This window comes from Pleurodeles waltl, chromosome 9 (assembly GCF_031143425.1).
Source record: "Pleurodeles waltl isolate 20211129_DDA chromosome 9, aPleWal1.hap1.20221129, whole genome shotgun sequence".
Classification (NCBI taxonomy): domain Eukaryota; kingdom Metazoa; phylum Chordata; class Amphibia; order Caudata; family Salamandridae; genus Pleurodeles; species Pleurodeles waltl.
Genome location: NC_090448.1, coordinates 124,464,797 through 124,485,170, shown reverse-complemented (window position 1 = coordinate 124,485,170; position 20,374 = coordinate 124,464,797). Strand labels below are relative to the sequence as shown.

The window sequence follows — 20,374 nt, the reverse complement described above, 5'->3', positions numbered from 1 at the left end:
CACCTCTACTCAGCACATGTGCTTCCTCTACCCGCATCCCCGCCTTGCTCCAACAGCCCCACCTCCCCCATCTGGCCCTGGGTGAACCTGCTAGTCTCTCTAAGTGATTGTTCAAATCATGCTCTTCTCTCGACTATATTGCTTTGTGCCCATCCAACCATGGTCTTTGCCTTGATCTGCATTATTTCTTTGGGTATGAGTCACAGCACAATTTTCTCCTCATTAGTTGCCCTCTTTGCCTTTTTCGAGACTGATAATGCCTGCAATTTGTTTTCAATTCAGCACTTTGTATCACACTGCTTTTCTATTTAACAGCTATAAATAACATAGCTTATACTAAATTAAATGAAATTCCACTTATCAGCTTGGGAAGGATGAAAGGCGGTGTCTTCCTTGCCAAGATTTCAATTAGTAACCTGCAGATCACACATGTGAGTGATGAACTGTAACCCACTGAACCAGTTCGCCGGTTTGCTTCCCTTCTACCCTCTCTGTGGGTCTGTACTCCATGAAATACATCCACGTTTATTTATCTTGCCATCTTTGTTTCCCACCGCGTCCTCTGGTACTTCTGCCCCTGCCATGAACAAGGCACGTAATATTTCACCAAGTTTTGCCACTAAGTGCTTACCTATATGCCCTTAACTAATACCGACTACCTGTTCCCTCAACAGGACCTTTTAATTTAAAAGCATTTTATCACATCTTTGCTGTTTCTAGGTGCTATAAGTAGAAAATGTTACGTTTGCGCACTGTAAAAGCACTCCATTTACCGTCCTTGAAAGAGCGAGTTTGCCTTGCTGAGATTTCATTTTGTGGCCTGAAGATTACAGTAGACACCAGCAGCGGCCTTCTTGCAGTTTTGCGGATTCTGCTTCTTCTCAGCTCTGCCTCTGTGCACCCTGTGAGTCTTTCCCTTTTCCTGCAACTTATGCTATTGCTGTAACCTCCGTTCAGATGCGATATGGAGCCCGCTGCACCCACGGCAGTTCCTCTCCCCCCCCCCCCCCAGTCTGTACATCTTGTCCCCAACACGTCTAAGCCATCTGTTATCTCCCTAGTCTCTTTGACCTTTGCCGCAGCACCTCTGCTCATTATTAGTGTCTCCTCTACCTCTATCAATCACTTCCCTTGGGTCAGTGTGCTTTTCTCACATCTGGCTCTCGCCTATACTTCCATTAAACCTTTCAGCTTTGGCCTCGGCTCGAAGTCGCCTCTTTCTTTATCCACACCGCTTTCCTTAAGCTTGAGAAGTAGCACAACTTCTCTCTTCAGCGTTTTCCATCTTCTTGCTTTGTTTTTGAAGTAGCACTTTCTAACCGACTTCAGCTGGTTTTAAGTGCTATAAATAACACGTTGCTGTTACTCAGTGTAATGGCACTCTATTTACTAACACATAATAATGAAATATTTCGCCAGGTTTACCTCTCCTGGCTTGCAGTTTGTACCAGATGTGGGACACAAACCTTAAGCCACCGAGCAATCTGGCTTGTTATCAAAGTCTGTCTCTTTCCTCTTCTGCCCAGCATCTGTGAGCCACAAGCAGTGGTTCCAGTTTCTCTTGTCCAGTCACTCACTGTCCCTTAGTCCTGAAATTGTTTGATCACATGCACTCCACCGTCTGCGTCTCTTTATATATTATGCCCCAATTCATTTGGTATTTTGAGCATGCCTTGCCATTGCACTTCAGATTTCACCAAAGTTTCTAATGTCATCCCTACCCCTGAGCCTTATGCCAGAACCCTGATCCTTAAATCCATCCCTCAATGTAGTCATAGGACCACCCTTCACGCCTCTGCAACGGGTACTATGTTCTGTCCAGCCAGCACTCCTGTTTTCTTTCATCCTGTCTGTTAGCCATACTATTTCTGAGGTATGATCACTCTCACGAGTGGTTCAGGATCAGCCGCATGGACGCTTGCAAGATCGTAGCGTCCTGGATTTCATTATAATCTATTATATACTTTTGTTTATCATATTTTCAGCTATCATTCAATGCTAATCTCTAGTAGAAAAGAGAATAAAAGATGGCTGTATTTTTTTTTTTTTTTTTTTAAAGTGATATCTCTCGAAAGAAGCATGCAGGAGTCAGATGCAAAATCCCACGCATTGATTCTGAGGAGGCTTTACTTCCGTTTCGCTCCTGTGAACCACTTGCTAGATCATGTATTTTGAATTAAGTTAATTACAGTGTTTTTCTGCAATTTTGAAGTTAGTACAGTATTAGGATGTTGATTAAGTTAGGAAAATTTATTATGTATTCATCTATTGAAGATATAAGATAAGTACATTTTACAGTCTATTTCCAACCTCTCGCTCAGATGGCGGGTGTGCATAGTACTGAGTGTGGAGGGACTTGTCTTTCCTTTCAGACCTCACTCTCAGACAACGGTTGTGCGTATTACAGTGTGCGGATGAACTGGCCTCTCTTTTTAGACCTCTCTATCTGAAGATGGTTATGCGTGGTAGTGTGTGGGGAAGGACTGCCCTCTCCTGTTAAGACCTTTCTCTCAGATGACAAATGTGCATAGTAGAGTGTGTCAATGGATTGGCCTTTCCTTTCAGACCTCTCTCTCTCTCAGATGGCAGGTCTGAGTAGTAGTTTGTGTGGAGTAGTAGGCCTCTCCTGTCAGATCCCTCTCTCAGATGACCGCTGTTCATTGTAGTGTGTGGGGAGGAACTACCCTCTCCTGTCAGGCTTCCCTCTCAGATGACGAATGTGCATAGTTGGGTGTGTGCATGGACTGGCCTCTCCTTTCAGACCTCTCTCTCAGATGATGGGTATGCATAGTATGCTCTGTCCAGGGACTGTCCTCCTGCTAACACCCCTGCCTCTGAAAAAGGATGTGCCTGGTAGGATGTGGAAAGACACTGAACACTACTCACAACTCATACCAGGCAACGGGTGCAAATAGTAGACTCTGACAAACACCATCTCCAGTAAGACTCCTTCCTACAATAACAAATGTACATACTAGAGTGTATTTAGAGATCACCTACTCCTTCCTATTGTTCACAATCCCACTAGAGGCTTGCAAGATCATACATTTTTTAATGACCTTCTACTCATCACAGTTCTTATCTCTTACATTCTTCTCAAGAACAAGGGGCATAATATGAATTCCTACTAGTAGAGTGCACTGAAAACTCATCTACTCAGGAAGGTCCTCAATTAATCAGCAGATCCACTCCCCCCACTCAGTGCCTTGAGACCCTTACGGGTGAGTAGTCACGCTTTATAAGAACCCTGATTGATTTACTCCTTTTGCTATTAATGATCCTGCAAGATCATAAAAATGGGTTAAAAACAATATACATTTATTTTCATCACAGTGGTTATCCCTTAGAGACCTCTCGTCTAAATCTTCTGAGACGGCATGCCTTCCTGTGCTCCCTTGCATAGCTTTCTTTACTTCATTTCCACAAGCCCTCAAATATTTCACAGTAAACGGATTATGGCGGCCTTTTCATTTCTAAAATTCCATCACCGAGCCAATCAGAAATTTCACTCTCGCAGGATTTGCAGAAGTCTCTCGCTCCCGCAGGAATGTGAAGGGTTAGGGAAAAAACTGGCCTCTCGATCAATCACAGGGCTTCATTTTTAGAGTAACTAGCTGTACATGGCTGGCGAAAGAACGAGTTATAGTTTCCTCAGGGCGCGAGTTACAGTTACTTGAAAGAACTATAACTGCAAAATTTATATGGTTTTGTATGAGTAAATTCAGAACCTAACTATAACGTCCCTGTAATTTTTTTTTACGTAAAGTAATTTTGATTACTATACGTTATTCCAAACCCCACTGCTCATGACCCTCGCCATGCATGATCATTGGTCATGCCCAGCGCAAGTTGGCCACAGGACCTGTGCTCTGTCAGTGGATGTGTGAGTGAGTGTCTGAGTGGGTGGGTGAGTGGGCGCCTGAGCCTCTGAGTGCATGGATGAGTAAATTAATTAGTGTACGACTGTTTGTGATTGCTCTTTCAGATTTTTCCATAAGCGTGAATATTTTGCAAATAATTTGCAGAAACTTGCAAAAATTAGTGAATGTTCACAAATATCACGCAGAATTATATTAAACCTATAATTTACCCCTAATATGCACCTATATCACACCCCTGGGGTCAGGGTACCATCACCCTGACCCCTTATGCATTTTTCAATTTGAATTTTCACCCCCCAGAGACCGTGTCCCATGAAATAAAATGGCGGTTGCAACTTTCTAGTTACCTTGCGCTTTTTTTCTCCTGCGTATTCGCGAAAATCCGCGAATTTCATTAATTATTCACGTCCAGGGATATACAAATTTATTTGCATTAAATATCTCCTAAACTACTGAATGAATTTACACCAAATGGCAAAAAGCACAGTCTGCGTACCAGCTGCTAGCTTTCTGCCAAATATGATGTAATTCCGCCCAGTGGTCCGGACTGTACACGTTTTGACACGTCCTATGGGAATTAACATGGGAAACACAACGTTTTATGAGCCCCCATTTTGTGGCCCCTGCTTGACGGATCACCCCGAAACTTCCAGTGCGCAACCAGAATCACTGGGCCACTTATCTGGGAAAAGTTTGTGAAGATTCATCAAACAGTGCCAGAGATAAAGGCAGGTCAAAAAACGCTTTTTCTATGGAAACATGGTCCTAGCTATAACTATCTCCTGGCAACGGCTAGTAGGTAATATATTTATGTGCATGTGTATATGTCTGGAAATCTGTATTCCCAAAATAGATAGAGGCATATATTGAAAATAATTAAAAAGATACTGGAAACAGACTGCCTTCACATTCTTTAAACATTTACACTCCCACTTAACAAGTATTTCAATTATTTATTTTTCTTTACAGCTTCTTTATACAACCATACTGGTTGTCTGTTATGTTACTTATTTTGGGAAGTTTATTGGATCCCCTGAAGCAAAAAATAAACACTTTCCAGTGACAAGAATGATTGACCTACTGCCCATTGCGAAAAAGAACCAGGTAACTAGCCTTGTAGCTGTAAAAGTAATGTGCCGAATCACGCTTATGTTGATCCATACTGCCAGTTTATCATGTTTATTCGACTGTATAACCTTTTAGGCCTAATTACAAAGTGTTGTTGTTGTTTACTGTGTCTCATGGGTGCTGATATTTGATTTTCTGATACTCGCTACAAATTAAGTGTTATGCCTGAAAAGCTAGCCCAGATACAGCTTTACAGACTTGCTTCTGCACATGTTTTGTGAATTCTTGAATTTTCTGTGCATTGGTATTTCTTCTGATGTAACTGTACAGTGTGTACAGTTATGTCGTCTGAAAAACTAGTGCCCTTTTGCAGTGGCACATATGAAGACAGACTTATTCGGGGACACATTTTTTTCTCCGTTCAAAATCCCTTCTCGGCATTAAAGGGATTCCTCTGCTCTTGGCAGGAGTTAATATCTAAACATTTAAAAAGTAATAAATGATCTGAAAGGAGTTTTTGAGTACCGACAAACTCCTCTGTTCGTAAACTTTCAAGTCTGACCATGCCTTGGATCAATACAATTAATAAATGGTGATTTACCTGGATTTGCTTTATTTGGAGACTGAGTGCAGTGAAAGTTTAATTTATCTGAAAGGCAATTGCAGTAAGACACCATGACTTTGACTACATACTCCCCAATCCTTGCGTGGCAGTTATTCCCACATAATAAATGTTATTCATGAGGCAGTATTGCTCTGGAATGAAATAATTTACCCATTGTGCGTTCCTTGCAGTCTTAAATTTAGCCAAATTTGTGAGTGTAAATTCATTTGTGAATCTGGCTCTTAGTATGTAACACGTTGGTCACCATAGTAACAGAGAGTTTTTATGTTATTTCTGATACTGAACACAATGGCTTGTACTACAAGTCATGAACATTTTTGAGTGTTTAATATTGGTCATCAATGTTCCCTTTGCTTCTCATTTGTATGATTAGTCTTACTGAAGGGCTTTAATATTCTGGGTATGTTCTCTCCAACACCAACAGGAATGTATGTCTGTGTTATGAACTTGTGTTTGCTAGACAAACTTGACTATATCTGTGCTGCCAAAACATGGGTGTTCTATTCCAGGACTAAATTATTGTTTGTCACTGTATGGTAACAATAGTAAATTGCATGTTGCCTAGTAAAGTCAAGATACCATATGTTCATATCACATACTTGAAACATTGTTAAAATGTTATATTTTTCTGAAAAGGCATAACAACCAAAATATGCAGAGTGACCATCCTATCCCAGGGACCAGAGAAAAAATTGACAATAAGTCTTTGTGATGAAAAGACTTAGGTACTTGTACAAAAACAAAGTGTACCTTGGGGCTTCTCCCATTATTATAAATGATTACAAGTTGCTTCACAGTTTTATAGGTGTTGTAGTTGTAAAATGTTATTGATGAAAATATTATTGTTCTCTTTTCAGGCTTTTGTTAACTGGACACAAGCAAAGCTCACCTGGAGCTTTTTCAAACAGTCTTTCTTGAAACAGATATTGACAGAAGGTGAGCATGTTTATGTGTATATTATGCAAAAAGCAAGGGAAAAAATGTTGGACAGGTTTATGGCCCACAGTTACTACCAGTGGCTGAGATTAATTCAAGCAATCCATCTAGTTCATTTTTTTAACCCTGTGTGACTCCTTAAGAGTGACAGGGATGCCTAAATGCGAGTCCCATGCTAAGAATGCCTTTGCAGTCAAGCTTCATCCAACTGATGAGGCCAAAATGGGCTGAAACTGGTTTGTGGTTACGTGTGTTCCTCTATAAAGTGTATCTAGCATGGCAGTTTGGGCTCATGTTGGAGCAGAACCAAGGCTGATGTATCTATGTCTACTGCCTGTTTAAAGTGTGCAAAAACAATGAACTGGCTTAGAGTCCAGAGTAATTATCAGGTCCTGAACTCAATTCAGGCAATCCATCCTTCACTTTTTTCACCACATATTTAGCATGTGATGTTCAGCTTCTGTTTTAGCTCTCCTTCCTTAGGTATATAATGATAAGAACATTAACTCTGTGGTGGGATGAAGGGGTCTGGAAGCAGTATATATACTGCAGTATATATAATGTATTTATCACTATCCATCAGAGTATCTCTACCCAACCAGAGGGTTGAAACATAAGGCAAACGTGAAAAACATACGCTCCTACATTCTCACAAGCAAATGTAGTTTCTTAATCTGCAATGACACAAAATAAATATCTGCCCAATACATCACTAATTCTTTGTTACACAAAATAATGAATGATAATTCACACTCAATGTCAATGTACTAATTCACAGTTTATTAAATTTTAAGATTTTCCTGTTTGTTCTTTTTAACCATTTTTACATTGTAACCCACCACCCTAAGAATATTATTTCTTGAGTCTCTGTTATGGTCCAGTTATGGTCCAGTCCATTTGTGTTATCTGTCAACACTGCTTTTCGGCTGTTCCACATTAATTCATTCACCCTTCATCATTCCAATAAACTATTGGCCTGATGGACGCCTCTTGCTAGGCTAATCCTGTCTTAGAAGCATCCCTTCTACTTCCATTTGCATAATTAAATTCTATGTATTGTTTGCATTAGTATACATATAATGGGATTGCTCAAATAGGCCAATGCATGGTTCAAAGTGCATATTTGAAGCATATTGTATAGTTAAATCAAACAACACGTCTAGTTCTCACCTCTCCTTCATTGGGCCATACCCTATGACAATATGGATCAACAACCACCACAGTGTCCTCTATGTGGATGATCCCATTTCAGGACTAAAGACTTGCCCATTACAACTTTTACTACAAGCAGTCCATTGAGCCTATTTTAATTAGATGTCTCATTATCCTAGCTATAGAAAGTTACTGTGATGATATTTATTTATATGGTCTCTATCACACTTAAGGTTCATGCAGTCCTGCAGTGGTACTTAAAGATTCATGGGTTCTCTATTTCATTGCTCCCTTTGATATGTTTGCAGAATTGCACCCACTAACTATTTGACCCAATGACACCTAACACCACTGCTGTTAACATTTAGTACAATTGATCCCAGGTGCAGCTGTCTTTCTACTGAATTTATATGATTAATGTTTACTGCTCCCATGCACATAGATGGGAAGTGTCCTACCAACTGTTTAACACATTTCTCAAAAATATTCTTTTGATATAAACACTCAATACACCTGTGGTCAAAAAGGAAGAATTGAGAAATTACTGCACAACTGAGTCATATATCAATAACTAAGAGTACGCTTACAGTGTCTGTAATTGTGAATCAAGCATATTTTCATTTTAACAGAGCTTTCATATTTCGATTGAGAATTTATTACATGAGTCAAATCTCTTAATAAAACATACTTTTGATTGAGACTTTCTCACATGCATACCAGATAGCCTAAAGAAAACAATAAAGAGGTGCAGCAGGTGGCTGATCTGAGTATTCATAATACATCTTTTAAAGTTCTTTTAAAGCTCTTTTTTAAATAAAATATGAATGCCTTTTTTCTTCTTTATTTTTATGTATAGGTGAGCGCTATGTTATGACATTTTTGAATGTCCTGAATTTTGGAGACCAAGGTAAATGCATTGTTTTAAACATTCAGGTTGTGTTCAACATACTGATGTAACATTAACTGTACTTAACATAACTTATATTATAATACTTTGCTACAGTAGTTAAGATTAATACATGTCACCCTATTGAATAAGACTTTTTATGTTAATCTTATTATAAGCAAATGCATATACAATTAGAGATATACAGAAATTTGAGGCCTTGTTTGATTTAAGTATTTATTTAGTTTTAAAATGTTCACATTTGATAGCTTTCAGAATACAGTGTCAGTGATGTGATAATACAATATTGTAGCCATTATATTTTAGTTGGAATATTTAAATAAATTGACTTTTATTTCACTCTTTTGTAACCAGTATTCTTGAAAGTAATCTGTTGCAGTGACTTTTATTGTGAGGTGAAAATATTCCTTAGAAACACACTTTTAAGTAGGTGCCAGACCTTTGCTGAAGTTCTATTGTATGTTGTAATAAGGTAATGTTCAAAATGAAGCCCCCACCCTATCATCTGCTGCTTAGGAGGACTTCTTACAGCACAAGAAAAACTGCACTAATTATCAAAGTAGTATAGACATTCAAGTAAAAGGCAGTTTGATTTATATTCCTCTTAAGAAGCAAGTGCTGATAATTGAGTTAAATGTAGGTCAGTAAATGAGTCTCTAACAGTTTTCCAAAAGAGAGAAGATTGTGTTGCGTCCTTAGATAGGTAAACAAGGAGTTTATATTTCCATACCTGCCATGGAAGTAGTTTTCCATAGCTTGATAGCTGTTCAGTTTTGCGAAGATGTGATTAGCTGTCCAAGTGAAAGTTATGGGCATGTGTGTCTTTTATTATATCACACGTAACTGCTGGCTGGTGATGTAAGGTTTTGTTGGATTTCAACAAACACAATCCCTCATCATTTTCAACATAGCCAAAGTTTAGATGGGTTGTTTTCATGTAATTCATTTAAGCTATTCTTTTCCTAAATAAATAGAAAATTCATTTATATTAAGAATGAAAATTAGTATCTTGATCATCATAAATAGCTCCTGTTTCATGTAAACAATAATATATAAATGATGCTAAAATATGCAATTGAGTGAATATTTTTTCATTGTGGACAAACCCCGTCTGCAGGACCCCTGAGATTTTTCATCCATTTTCCTGCTATGGAAAGGAACTTAATACTGCCCTGCCTTTTTGAAGAATATTTTTGCCGGCAGTCCTCGGGTGACATACTAATTGCAAAATGTTGGTGAATTCATATAAAACGTAATGTTTTTTGGTATTCACTGCATATTGCAGAGCCATTCACTTGCGCCCCCAGCGCCCCCACATCTCCATCCACAAAAGAGACGGTTTGCCACTCCATCTCCTAATATTGCATTTGCTGATACTCCACCATGCTGGTAGATGTTCTGCATTCTGAAATTCATTTTTTCATAGTTAGGTTCCACCAATCATGATTCTCTTGCATTTGGATGTGAAAAAAGTTTTAGAATCTGACACCCTTATCTTTGTAATACCAGATCACTATTGGTAAGGTATGACTCATAAGCCTGTTACTGTTACCACTTTCCTCTATAATAGCACACAGATCACCGTGCCTGATATAGAGTGGCCAAATGAGTCTGTGCTGAAGGATTTACAGTCGGCGTACTCTGCCCACCGATTACTAAGATCTAATTTTAAAAAACTCTCTCACTAAAATCATACGTTCCTGGAGCCAGTACATTTTTGACATTCATGGAATTAACAAAACATTCCATAAGTACTTCTGGGAATGGCCAACAAACATGCACAAACATTGACATATATAGAAGTGTGCAGATGTAGATTCTGTATACCAATTAAAATACCTAAGCACATTTACATTCTGACATTAGAAACTCTTTTTTTTTTTTTTTTTTTCCCCTGTGGAATTTCTCTCACCCTACACCCCCATACATTTTGGGGATGTTACCTCTCTGTTCCCACCTATAAATATGCTTTGTCCCTATTCTTGTCAAATCTCCAATCATTTTCAAGATAATAAACTAGAGCTGCAAATTATGTATTTTTGTTACACAGAGAAGTATCTGGTTTGTGTCTAGTTCAAGGTTTGCAAAAACATTCAGAACAACGCGGCGGGATCATTGTGAGTACCATGTATTATCATGAGGATTGTGGGTCGTGTATACAAGATTGTTGGAAAAGCCTCAAAAATATATTTCAGCTATAGGAATTTACATCCTAAATGGTGTGTTTATTTTTGTAGGTGTGTATGATATCGTCAACAACCTTGGTTCCCTGGTAGCCAGGTTCATCTTTTTGCCAATTGAAGAAAGCTTCTATGTTTTCTTTGCAAAGGTACTTGAGAGGGGGAAGAATGCAAAAAATCAGCGACAGGTAAAGTAGTTATGTTTGTTTCTATATCTGTATTTGGTGATACAACTTGGTTGGCATCAGTAAATATTCTTCACAAATATAACACAATGCCATTATTGTCAGACATTCTGGCTTGCAAAACGTGCCTATTTAACAATCTGATGTCAGATATTTATGAATTTCATGTTCCTTTAAAGAAAATGACATAAGGTCTGGCTTCTGTCTGCATTCTATCACTCATGACATTTTCAATGATATCAATAATGACATCACTAATTGCATCATTAATGACATCACTGATGATATTAACCACTGATCTTTTTTTCAATTCACTCTACAAACCAGTACAGCCTTTGAAATATGTTAAAAAGTACTAAATGGTGCAGAATCAAATAAATTACATAAACATATAAAATAACATTTAAAATAATTACAATACAGCCCACCCCTTTCCTGAATAAAAAAGCGAATATGTGACGACCCACCCCAGGGGATATTCAGTAAAATACCTGGACCTGTCTTTTTTATTTATTAATTTATTTTTTATGACCCCAAAGCCGAAAAAATGTTTTTAAAGTTTGGCCCCAGGAGAGGGCCCTCTGGGGCCACATCACAAGAGCTAAGGGGTCAGGTAATTACTATCCTGCCCCTGTATATCCTTTTTTGTAAGACATCTTTAGGACAGGGGACCAAGTCCTCTAGTCCTGTTATGGTTACTGCAACATTTCTGTTCATGTTGCAGCCAACCAGTCAGCGCACCCGCTCTTAAAGAAAACAAAAAGGTCCCCTCAGCCTATCAGAGGTCTTTACTTTTTTAATTTTATTAAAACTGTCAACATATCTATACATTTTTAACCTTCATTTCTCAAAAACTACTGAATGGATTTACACCAAATTACAAAAAGTGTGCTTTCTGGTTAAAGATCTATATAGCTTTCCACCAAATTAGCTGAAATTCCGTTCAGTCATTTTGGCTTTAACGCTGTCTGAAAATCTTTATAGATATTGCCTGGGGAAATTATGTGTTGGTACCCACCACCCCATTTCTTCTTGGCTTCCCATTGACAGATCACCCCAAAACTTTTCAGGAAGGTGTGTGAACATTTTATCTGATAGAGACTTCTGACCGCAGACTCTTCACCCTAGAATGTTTCCCAGATCTCAAATAGAATCTGGAAAATTTTGAGCCATACCACTGTGTGCCAAAAAGTGGCATAGCGCACCTTTGTGTCAATGCTGTCCATGTCAAAAGTGATGTCACAGTGCCTACTTAAGTGGCACCTTTGTGCACCGTCATCAGTTCCGTTTTTTCCACGTCAACAGCACATATCGTTAGAGCTACCCTGGCTACTTTTCTGGCCAACTTTTTTTGACAGGAATCTATTTAGCTTGCTCCCAGTCTGATAGGGACATGACCTCTGTAGAGTGCAAATTTGTGCACCTGAAGTTGATTCAAGAGCAGGCGATTGACCTCCTGGTGACACAGAAGTAGAAAGCTCTGACTCATCCTGATCTCATTCCAAGAGCGCTTTCGCAGACTGTTCTGTCTGAGATCCAAGACCTCCTCGTTGAAGTCAGGTAAGGGAAAGCACAAGAGAAAGTTGAAGCTTCCCCCCATCTGACCTCATGCTTCTGTGCCCCGCTCCTGCACTGTACCTGTGGAGCTGCCATCAGGCCCTTTTCTGCACAACCCAGAGTTTCCTGGCGCTTGGGTAATGCCTACCCAGTTACAAAAATTGCACAATGCCATGCATGCCATCTGTGGGGCCTCGACTCTTCTGACACATCTTTGGGCCCCACGGAGCCCAGAAGTGCCTTGGCTGGATTACCACCAGTGAGTTGGCCCTAAATGCCAGCTGGGCCCTCAGGATTGATCCCTGTTTCCAGATTGCCACCTCCGGTACCACCACCTATCCCAGCTTTGTCCCGTCCTGGGCCTGTCACAGCACCGTTTGACAGAGCCATTGTCATTCCCGGTGTTAAAGAGGTGCCACCTAAGGGCTGCTCTCTGCCGAGTCTGGCACCATCTAGGCCATACCAAACCTTGGACTTCCCTCCACTAGAGTCACCATATGACGCCTAAGGAGGGGGGGTGTATGGTCCTTTGGAGGAGGACCCTGCAGATGAGGGAAACTGGCATTAGGAGTTGGGAGATGCCAGTGGTCTAGACACTTCCTCAGACCTTTGCATGCTGTCCCCTCCAGGCCAGGCTTTGAAGGAATGTGCGTCAGTCGCAACAGTCATCCGCTAGGGCCTTCGAGGTTTTGACAGAGGTGGTTCATGGAGGGGCATGTGCCCCAGAACCATTGCTGCCCTTTAATAAAGCCACTCCAATACTCTCCTGGGGGGGTCTGAGCTAAACTCTGGCACAGGGGCTCCTGTGCACTGCATGATTGCCTGACAGCATCGTTCTGCCTCAGTGAACTTAGCCTTCCTTTCCCAGCACCCCTCGCTGAAAGCCTGGTGGTCCACGCCTCCATGGCCAAAATCAACCCCAATGCATTACCTATAGCACCACCTGATAGGGAATACCAGAGGAAGGATACCTTGAGGAAACACACTTTTCCTTTCACCAGCCTTGCATTGCGGTCCGGGATCACCACATGACTCATGGCCTGCTATTGCAATACTTTGTGGAATTTGATCATACAGCTGCTTCTCGTGCTGCCTGAGGAGGGTCGCGCCATCCTCAGCCGGGCTTTAGTGGACAGTAGAGATGTGGCTAAGTTCCCCATTTAGTGTGGACTGGGTATCTTGAGTATAACGTAGTTTACTCTCCATTAACATAGCAAATATAGGAATGGAAATCTTAAATTCAAATATACAACATACAATATATTTCAATTTAGATATTTATTATAGCTAATTAAACATTCAGTTCGCACATAATATAATCAACATAGAATCAACCAAAAAAATATAATACAACCCCCTAACCTAAATGAAACATACATATATGAAAACATAAATAACATACCTTTAGATACGCAAAAATAAACAAAAAACACAGAACCAACAAAATCGCGAAATAGTATACATACAAATTTACAACCGCCTCATACATGAGAGGATATTTAAACAGCACAATAAAGTTACTGCTTTGATGCTACAATTATGCGTTGTAGTTTGGATTGTATAAAATTCAACATAATAACAGCCAATTCTAGGTTATAATTTGATGGTAGCCAATCCTGGTCAGGGCTTCAAATTTGCCAATTTCAAACACTTTATGCCAATGTTCAAGACATGCCAATTTACAAGCCGACGCGCGTTTCGGTGAGTGAAGCAAAATATAAATACACCTTCATCAGGACTTTATGATTCAGTATAATTGGCATACGTACATCTTGTAATCTGCCTATCAAAGAAACATCAAAATTATTCATTACAGTTCTTTGCATAGGGGGAAGGCTCGAATCATGTCAGATTTGCAACCAGACCAACTCAAGTGACTTAATTAAGAAAAAACACCGATAAAGTGCCCAAGATCAAAATCTATAAAACCAATGCTTAATAAAGGTAAATAAATCTAAAGATCCAAGGAAAGCACCATTAGTGTCCAGCAAAATGCTAGATAAAGTGCAGAAATAGAATCACCTATAGTATAAAAGTGTTGGATTACCACCGAGAAAATCTAGTCAAGAATAGCAAAAGACTAGTTTGTTTATATTAAAATAAGATAAAATACCTTAGATCACCAACACCAGACTCAACTTCTACACTCCAACACGTCAACTCCGATCCGCCAACCTCGCCCTCGCCATCGTACCCCGAATCCAGCGCAAGACATCCGGCGGCAGATCCTTCTCCTTCCTCGCCGCCAAGACCTGGAACTCTCTCCCCACATCTCTTCGCCAGACCCAGGACCTCCTCACATTCAGAAGGCTCCTCAAGACCTGGCTCTTCGACCGCTAATCCAGCAGCGCTCCCCCCCCCCCCCCCCTCAGCGCCTCGAAACCCTGACGGGTACATAGCGCGCTCTATAAATACCATGATTGATTGATTGATTAGATATGAAAGAACTTAGATATCCCTTACAGGCTGGATTAAACACTCTCCAACTTCAAATTTGTAGTCCAAAATCAAGGACTAACACATGGATATAGCTAAATGAAGCTATGCTTTCTCACTCTAAAAGCAAACATAATGAAAATCATTAGCTTGCACAGGGCAGGAAAGTCCACAGGATAGAAAAGAAAAAATCTGCTCATATGTACAATCGCTAACTACAGACTTACCTACAAGTTCACATGGTTTAAAAAAAGTAATCAACAGGGGAAACCCACAAGGATACCAAACTTGTAGGGAACAACTTGCTAACTGCAAGGAAACAGGGGGGAGTCATGAGCCAGATAGAAATGACACAATCCAGACAGTATAAAATAATTCAATCCACAAAGGTTCAGCAAAGCTAACCTACCAGTATCAGCAGGATCCAGGACATATGACCAGCACGATGATCTCTCGAGGAGCAATAACCCGTACTTCCCCAGCTGCCTCCCATTTAAACCAAATCACTACAGGTGATGTGATGAACATAGAAACAGGCCCGTAGGGGCCTTCTAGGAAAATGGTCAAAACTGCGCCATCTTAGAGCCGTCAAAACAGCATGAAATATGCCCAAATCTACAGAGAATAAGAGGTACAATCAAACTGTACAGTCAGAGCCATATAGTAGTGGCAAAAGGAAATGACCAAAGATAAAGAAAAATATATATTGGCCAGTTCTAAATCAAACCAAAGAGTAGATATCACTTACCAGCACGCCCAAAACAGTGGGCGCCATCTTGCAACATCAAAGTACAGGGTACTCAATGTCCCAAGGGTAGGCACAAAATGGGTTAGTGAAATACAATACGTATCGTGTATATAATACAAATCGATAACATAAGGTTTTATAAGAAGAAACCGAAAACAGTTTTATCGTATAAAGTGAAGGATTCACTTCAAAGTAAGATAAAGGGCCACCACAGGAGAGCACGAAGCAACCCTGTGGTAGGCACCTGGAAAAATATTGACCCCTCAGGCAATCCTGTACATACGTACTCAGATGGCATTGCTCCAAGGGAGATCTTCGTTCAGGCCATTCTCATATGTGTTTAAAGAAAAAATCCAAAACACTTCTTTCTTTTTCCTTTGTTTTTCAGGGTCCACATCGTTTCTTGTCAGTACTTTCTCAAGAATAATCCACCTGATATCTACCTCCTTGTGGTTTAAAGTTAACCAATGAGCAACTAGGGGGGCGTTGATCTTTTATGTCCTAATTGCAGATTTATGTTCTGGGTATCTTGAGACATGTCTTCTACAGTGATGCTTCAACACTATGCTTTTTTACGGTCCATTGGGTTTTTGGGGGATGTTCAGGCATCCTTTATTGGCATGCCCTTAGATGGATCCCGTTTGATCAGCGAGAAGGCTCACATGGTGCTAGGGTGATTTCGCGAGAGTAGGATCACTGCTCGATCTTTGTGCCTCTCCCTTTCGACCAGGCTGCAGCAACAGTCATTGCGTCCCGACCACAGCTGCAGAGTGGCAATTTTGGGAGTCTGAAGTACCAGCCCTACCCAGTACATCAACTGGCCCAGTCCTTTCAGGGAAGGGGCCATGGAGCCCAAAGAGGATGCCAAAACCATGCCCAACAAGCTACTTAATCCCCCGGCTGCCGCAGCCCCCAAGCCTCTTAAATGTGCCCTCCAACCGGCACAAGCACCCTTTGGGGGCCGGATAAGGCATAACCTGTCTCAGTGATCCACCATTTCATCAGACTGGTGGGTACTACAGACGCAGAAGGGGTACGTCCTACCATTCATGGACCCACCTCAACCTTTGCCACCATCCTAAGAATGGGTGACCAAAGTTCATCTTGCTTTACTCTGCCAGAAAGTTCTGGCCTTCTTGGCCAAGGGTGGGGGAGGGGAATCAATCACACCACATTCATACAAAAATGATATACACATTATTTTGTAGTAGCATTGTATTTTTCTATATCAATCTAGAAAAATATGTCCTGTGGTGATATAATATTAATACATATCTATATACATACAAAAAGGTTATAAAATCCAGTATCTGATATCACAAAATTATAGAACAATAATGCAAAGACATAGTAGGAACCCAGAGCCTACGTGTGTTTCGGTAATCTTCTCATAGGGAGGCCACCTTCATCAGGGCAGTTCCCAACCGTGTAATCAAATGTAGATGTGGACACCATGGAAAGGGCAAGCAGACAACACTATAAGCTAGATTCTGGATGCGCGCCACATCGATAGATGATATCTAATGCCAAAAAAACTATAAATGACAACCTTGAGATGAGGGAGTCCATATATCCAAAGATCTAGGATATATATAATAACACAAAACACAGAAAATACAGAAACTAAACATAATAGAGCAACCAAAATAAGATTAATAAAGTATCCAGATATACATATTGATAGAGCACCCATGGGTGACACATGCTACCAAAATGAAAATAGAAGTTACAAACAAAAATGTAAGTGAAAATAGAAATAAAAACGACATTAATCTTATGTCCATTCCTCTCAGCAACTCCATGCACTTGGACCATAATAGTCACCTGTGATATCTTCAGATCCATCTTGAGCTATGAAACACATAAAGTGATTCCCCAGCCTCATTCCAAAAAGGTATGAGGCTGTGGGATATGTGTCCAGCTTATCTCATTATGTTAGAATACTATTACAAGTACCTGCAGCGTTGTGGAGATAAATATTTTCTTAGATGAAGAACCATCTTTCACAGAGGAAGGGAGATCATCACTTTCCCCACGGTGTGTAGTTCACATCAATGATTGTATTATTATGTTGTCTATAAGGCAAAACCAAAATGTGGCTAAAGGGACCGATATGGGAAAGTTTGTGAGCATTTTTTCAAGACGAAAACTACCATTTCATTTATTTTACTTCTAGTTCATGAAGAAACTTCTTTGCATGATTGACTTTAAGATTTGAACATTCATAACCTTCACATGGCAGGCTTATCTGCTATATAAATCTTGAAAGAAGGATACATAAAACGGAGTTTCCCAGTTTACTTCAAATATAAATGCGTTCACTGCCGCTATTCTGTCATAGTATGTTATGCCAAAAAGGTTAATTGCCCCAGTCAAACTCCTTACCTGAAGAAGGGATGCAAGATTACATGACTTCCTAGTGAGCTCGCCGGTTGTGAACGAGACGTTTTATCCTTCCGATCATGTGACCTGAGGTCATTTAGCAATTACGCAAGATGGGCTCAAAGCTAAACGAGCGAGATTGTGAACCTTGAAAATCGGTCGCCATCATGTAATGAGGTGACTTAGGCTATAGTGAGTTAACAAATGTAACTCATATCAACAAAGATGTGAAACACCGATTCGAAAACGCTTTAAGGGGGGGCATCAGAAGGGTGCCCGGACTAGAGAGAAGGGTGTGCTTGCTATTTCTGCTGCTTTCTCGTACCAAAGAAGGACAGAGGCCTCTCTCCCATATTAGACCTGCACCCTCTCAATTTCTTCCTATGAAAAGAGAAGTTCAGAATGCTCTCAATGGCTCAGGACCTGTCTTCCCAAGATCCCGAAGACTGTTTGGTAGTGTTGGATTTGCAGGACCACTATTTGCATATTCCGGTCCTGTCTGTCCACAGAGGTTACCTGTGGTTCACAGTGGGCCACAAGCACTTTCAGTTTGTTTGCTGTGCTTCCTTTTGCTCTCACTTACGGCCCTCAAGTGTTCACCAAGGTGATGGCAGTGGTTGCAGCACATCTGCGGTCAAGGGTTACAGTTTTCCCCTACCTTGATGATTGGCTGTTGAAGACGGGCTCGACACGAGCAGTCGTGTCCCTCCTCCAGACTACGGCGGACCCCCTGCATTTTCTGGGATTTTCCATCAATGCGCCGAAGCCTCACCTGACTCCCTCTCAGACACTCCCTGAAATCCTGCATTCTGCTGGTACAATATGCCTGCTGACTTATGCAGGCTCTGCAGTGTGATCTGAAGAGCCAGTGGATCTCAGCATCAGGCTAATCTCTCAGACTTGGTCCATATATTAGAGAGTACTGCAAAAGACCTGCTGTGGTGGCTAACAACCCACGATTGGGCGGGCAGTGGCAGATCCCTCTCCCTTCCTCACCCAGATTTCTTAGTAGCGATAAATCACATCTGGGTTCGGGTGGCCATCTGGGGGAGATGGAGATCAGAGGACAAGAACCTCCGTCAGATCACAGCTTCACATTAGTTTGTTGGAGATGAGAGTGATCCTTCTAGCCCTGAAAGCTTTCCTACATCCAACAAAGAGAGGCTGGTTCAGGTGCTAATGAACAGCACCACAATCATGTATTGCAACAAACAGGTCAGGTGGGGTTGTGGATCGCTGTGCCACAAGGCTGTGCATGTATGGACCGGCTAGAGGTCCAGGACATTTTCCTGGTCGTTCAGCACCAGGCTGGTTCTTTGAACGCAAAGGCTAACAACCTCCGTCTGTGGTGCCTGGCAGACAAGGAAAGCTATCTGTATCCAGGGATGGCACACACTTTTTCTAGAGTGTGGCAAAACTTGGCTCGATCTGTTTGCCACCACCGAGAACACACAATGTCATTGTTTCTGTGAGTTGTTCATTCTTCACTCGAAGACGCATTTGGTCTCAAGTAGATCTCAGACGCCTTTTCGCTACTGCAACTACTGCCCTGAGTTCTCAAAAAAACTCAGACCAACTGGACCCAGGTCATCTTAGTGGCCGCGAATTAGGCGTGGACGGTGTGGTATCTAAATCTCCTGAGCTTGAGCATTGCTCCTTCGATCAGACTTCTCCTTCAGGAGTAAATCCTGTCTGTGCAGGCTTCAACTTCATGCCTAGAGATTGAGCTGTGGCAGCAGAGCATGTTTGATCTTCCTCCTAAGGTCTGTGATGTTAGTTGAGCAGCCAGGCACCCTTCTGCTGATGCGTAGGCTCTCATTATTGTAATGAGACTAATGGATTTGAGCGGCAGAATCACCTGCAATGTGGGAGACTGAGTCATAACACGCTATAGGTGACACCTGTTGTCCCAATCTGGGTTTTGCTCCGGCTAACTAGCAGTGCCTCATCTCTACCCAAGAGCAGGGATCATTGGGCAGCCGAGCGCATGACACAGTTGACTCATCAAGGAAATTGTGGCTACTCAGGTCTCATCCGTTTCAGTTACATTAGCCTCATCTATACAATGACAAGCAGAGGCAGTATATGTTTCAATAAGGTTTTAATGAAGCAACTGCATCTTAGACAATAAAGCATGTACTGCAGTAACCAGGACGATAAAGCTTAACAAGATTAAAATTGTGACAAGGAGAGTAATGCATAGAAATAATGCTACCATATTGTCACTAGAGTCAAATGGACTAATTCTTAACTAGGCTATATTTGAGCACAGCATGTTAAGCTCTAGTTCTGCCCTTCAGGTTCCCCTGGGAAGACG

The 20,374-nt window shown here is 41.0% G+C and overlaps 1 protein-coding gene across 1 annotated transcript in view; it reads left to right on the top strand.

Moving 5' to 3' along the window:
• The window catches only part of RFT1 (RFT1 homolog), a 100,676-nt gene that overhangs the window by 38,272 nt on the left and 42,030 nt on the right, over window positions 1-20,374 (top strand). The window contains exons 6-9 of the mRNA XM_069206387.1: window positions 4,851-4,985; window positions 6,432-6,510; window positions 8,519-8,569; window positions 10,807-10,937. Coding sequence (XP_069062488.1) covers window positions 4,851-4,985; window positions 6,432-6,510; window positions 8,519-8,569; window positions 10,807-10,937 — 396 coding nt within the window. The remainder of the gene's footprint in view (window positions 1-4,850; window positions 4,986-6,431; window positions 6,511-8,518; window positions 8,570-10,806; window positions 10,938-20,374) is intronic.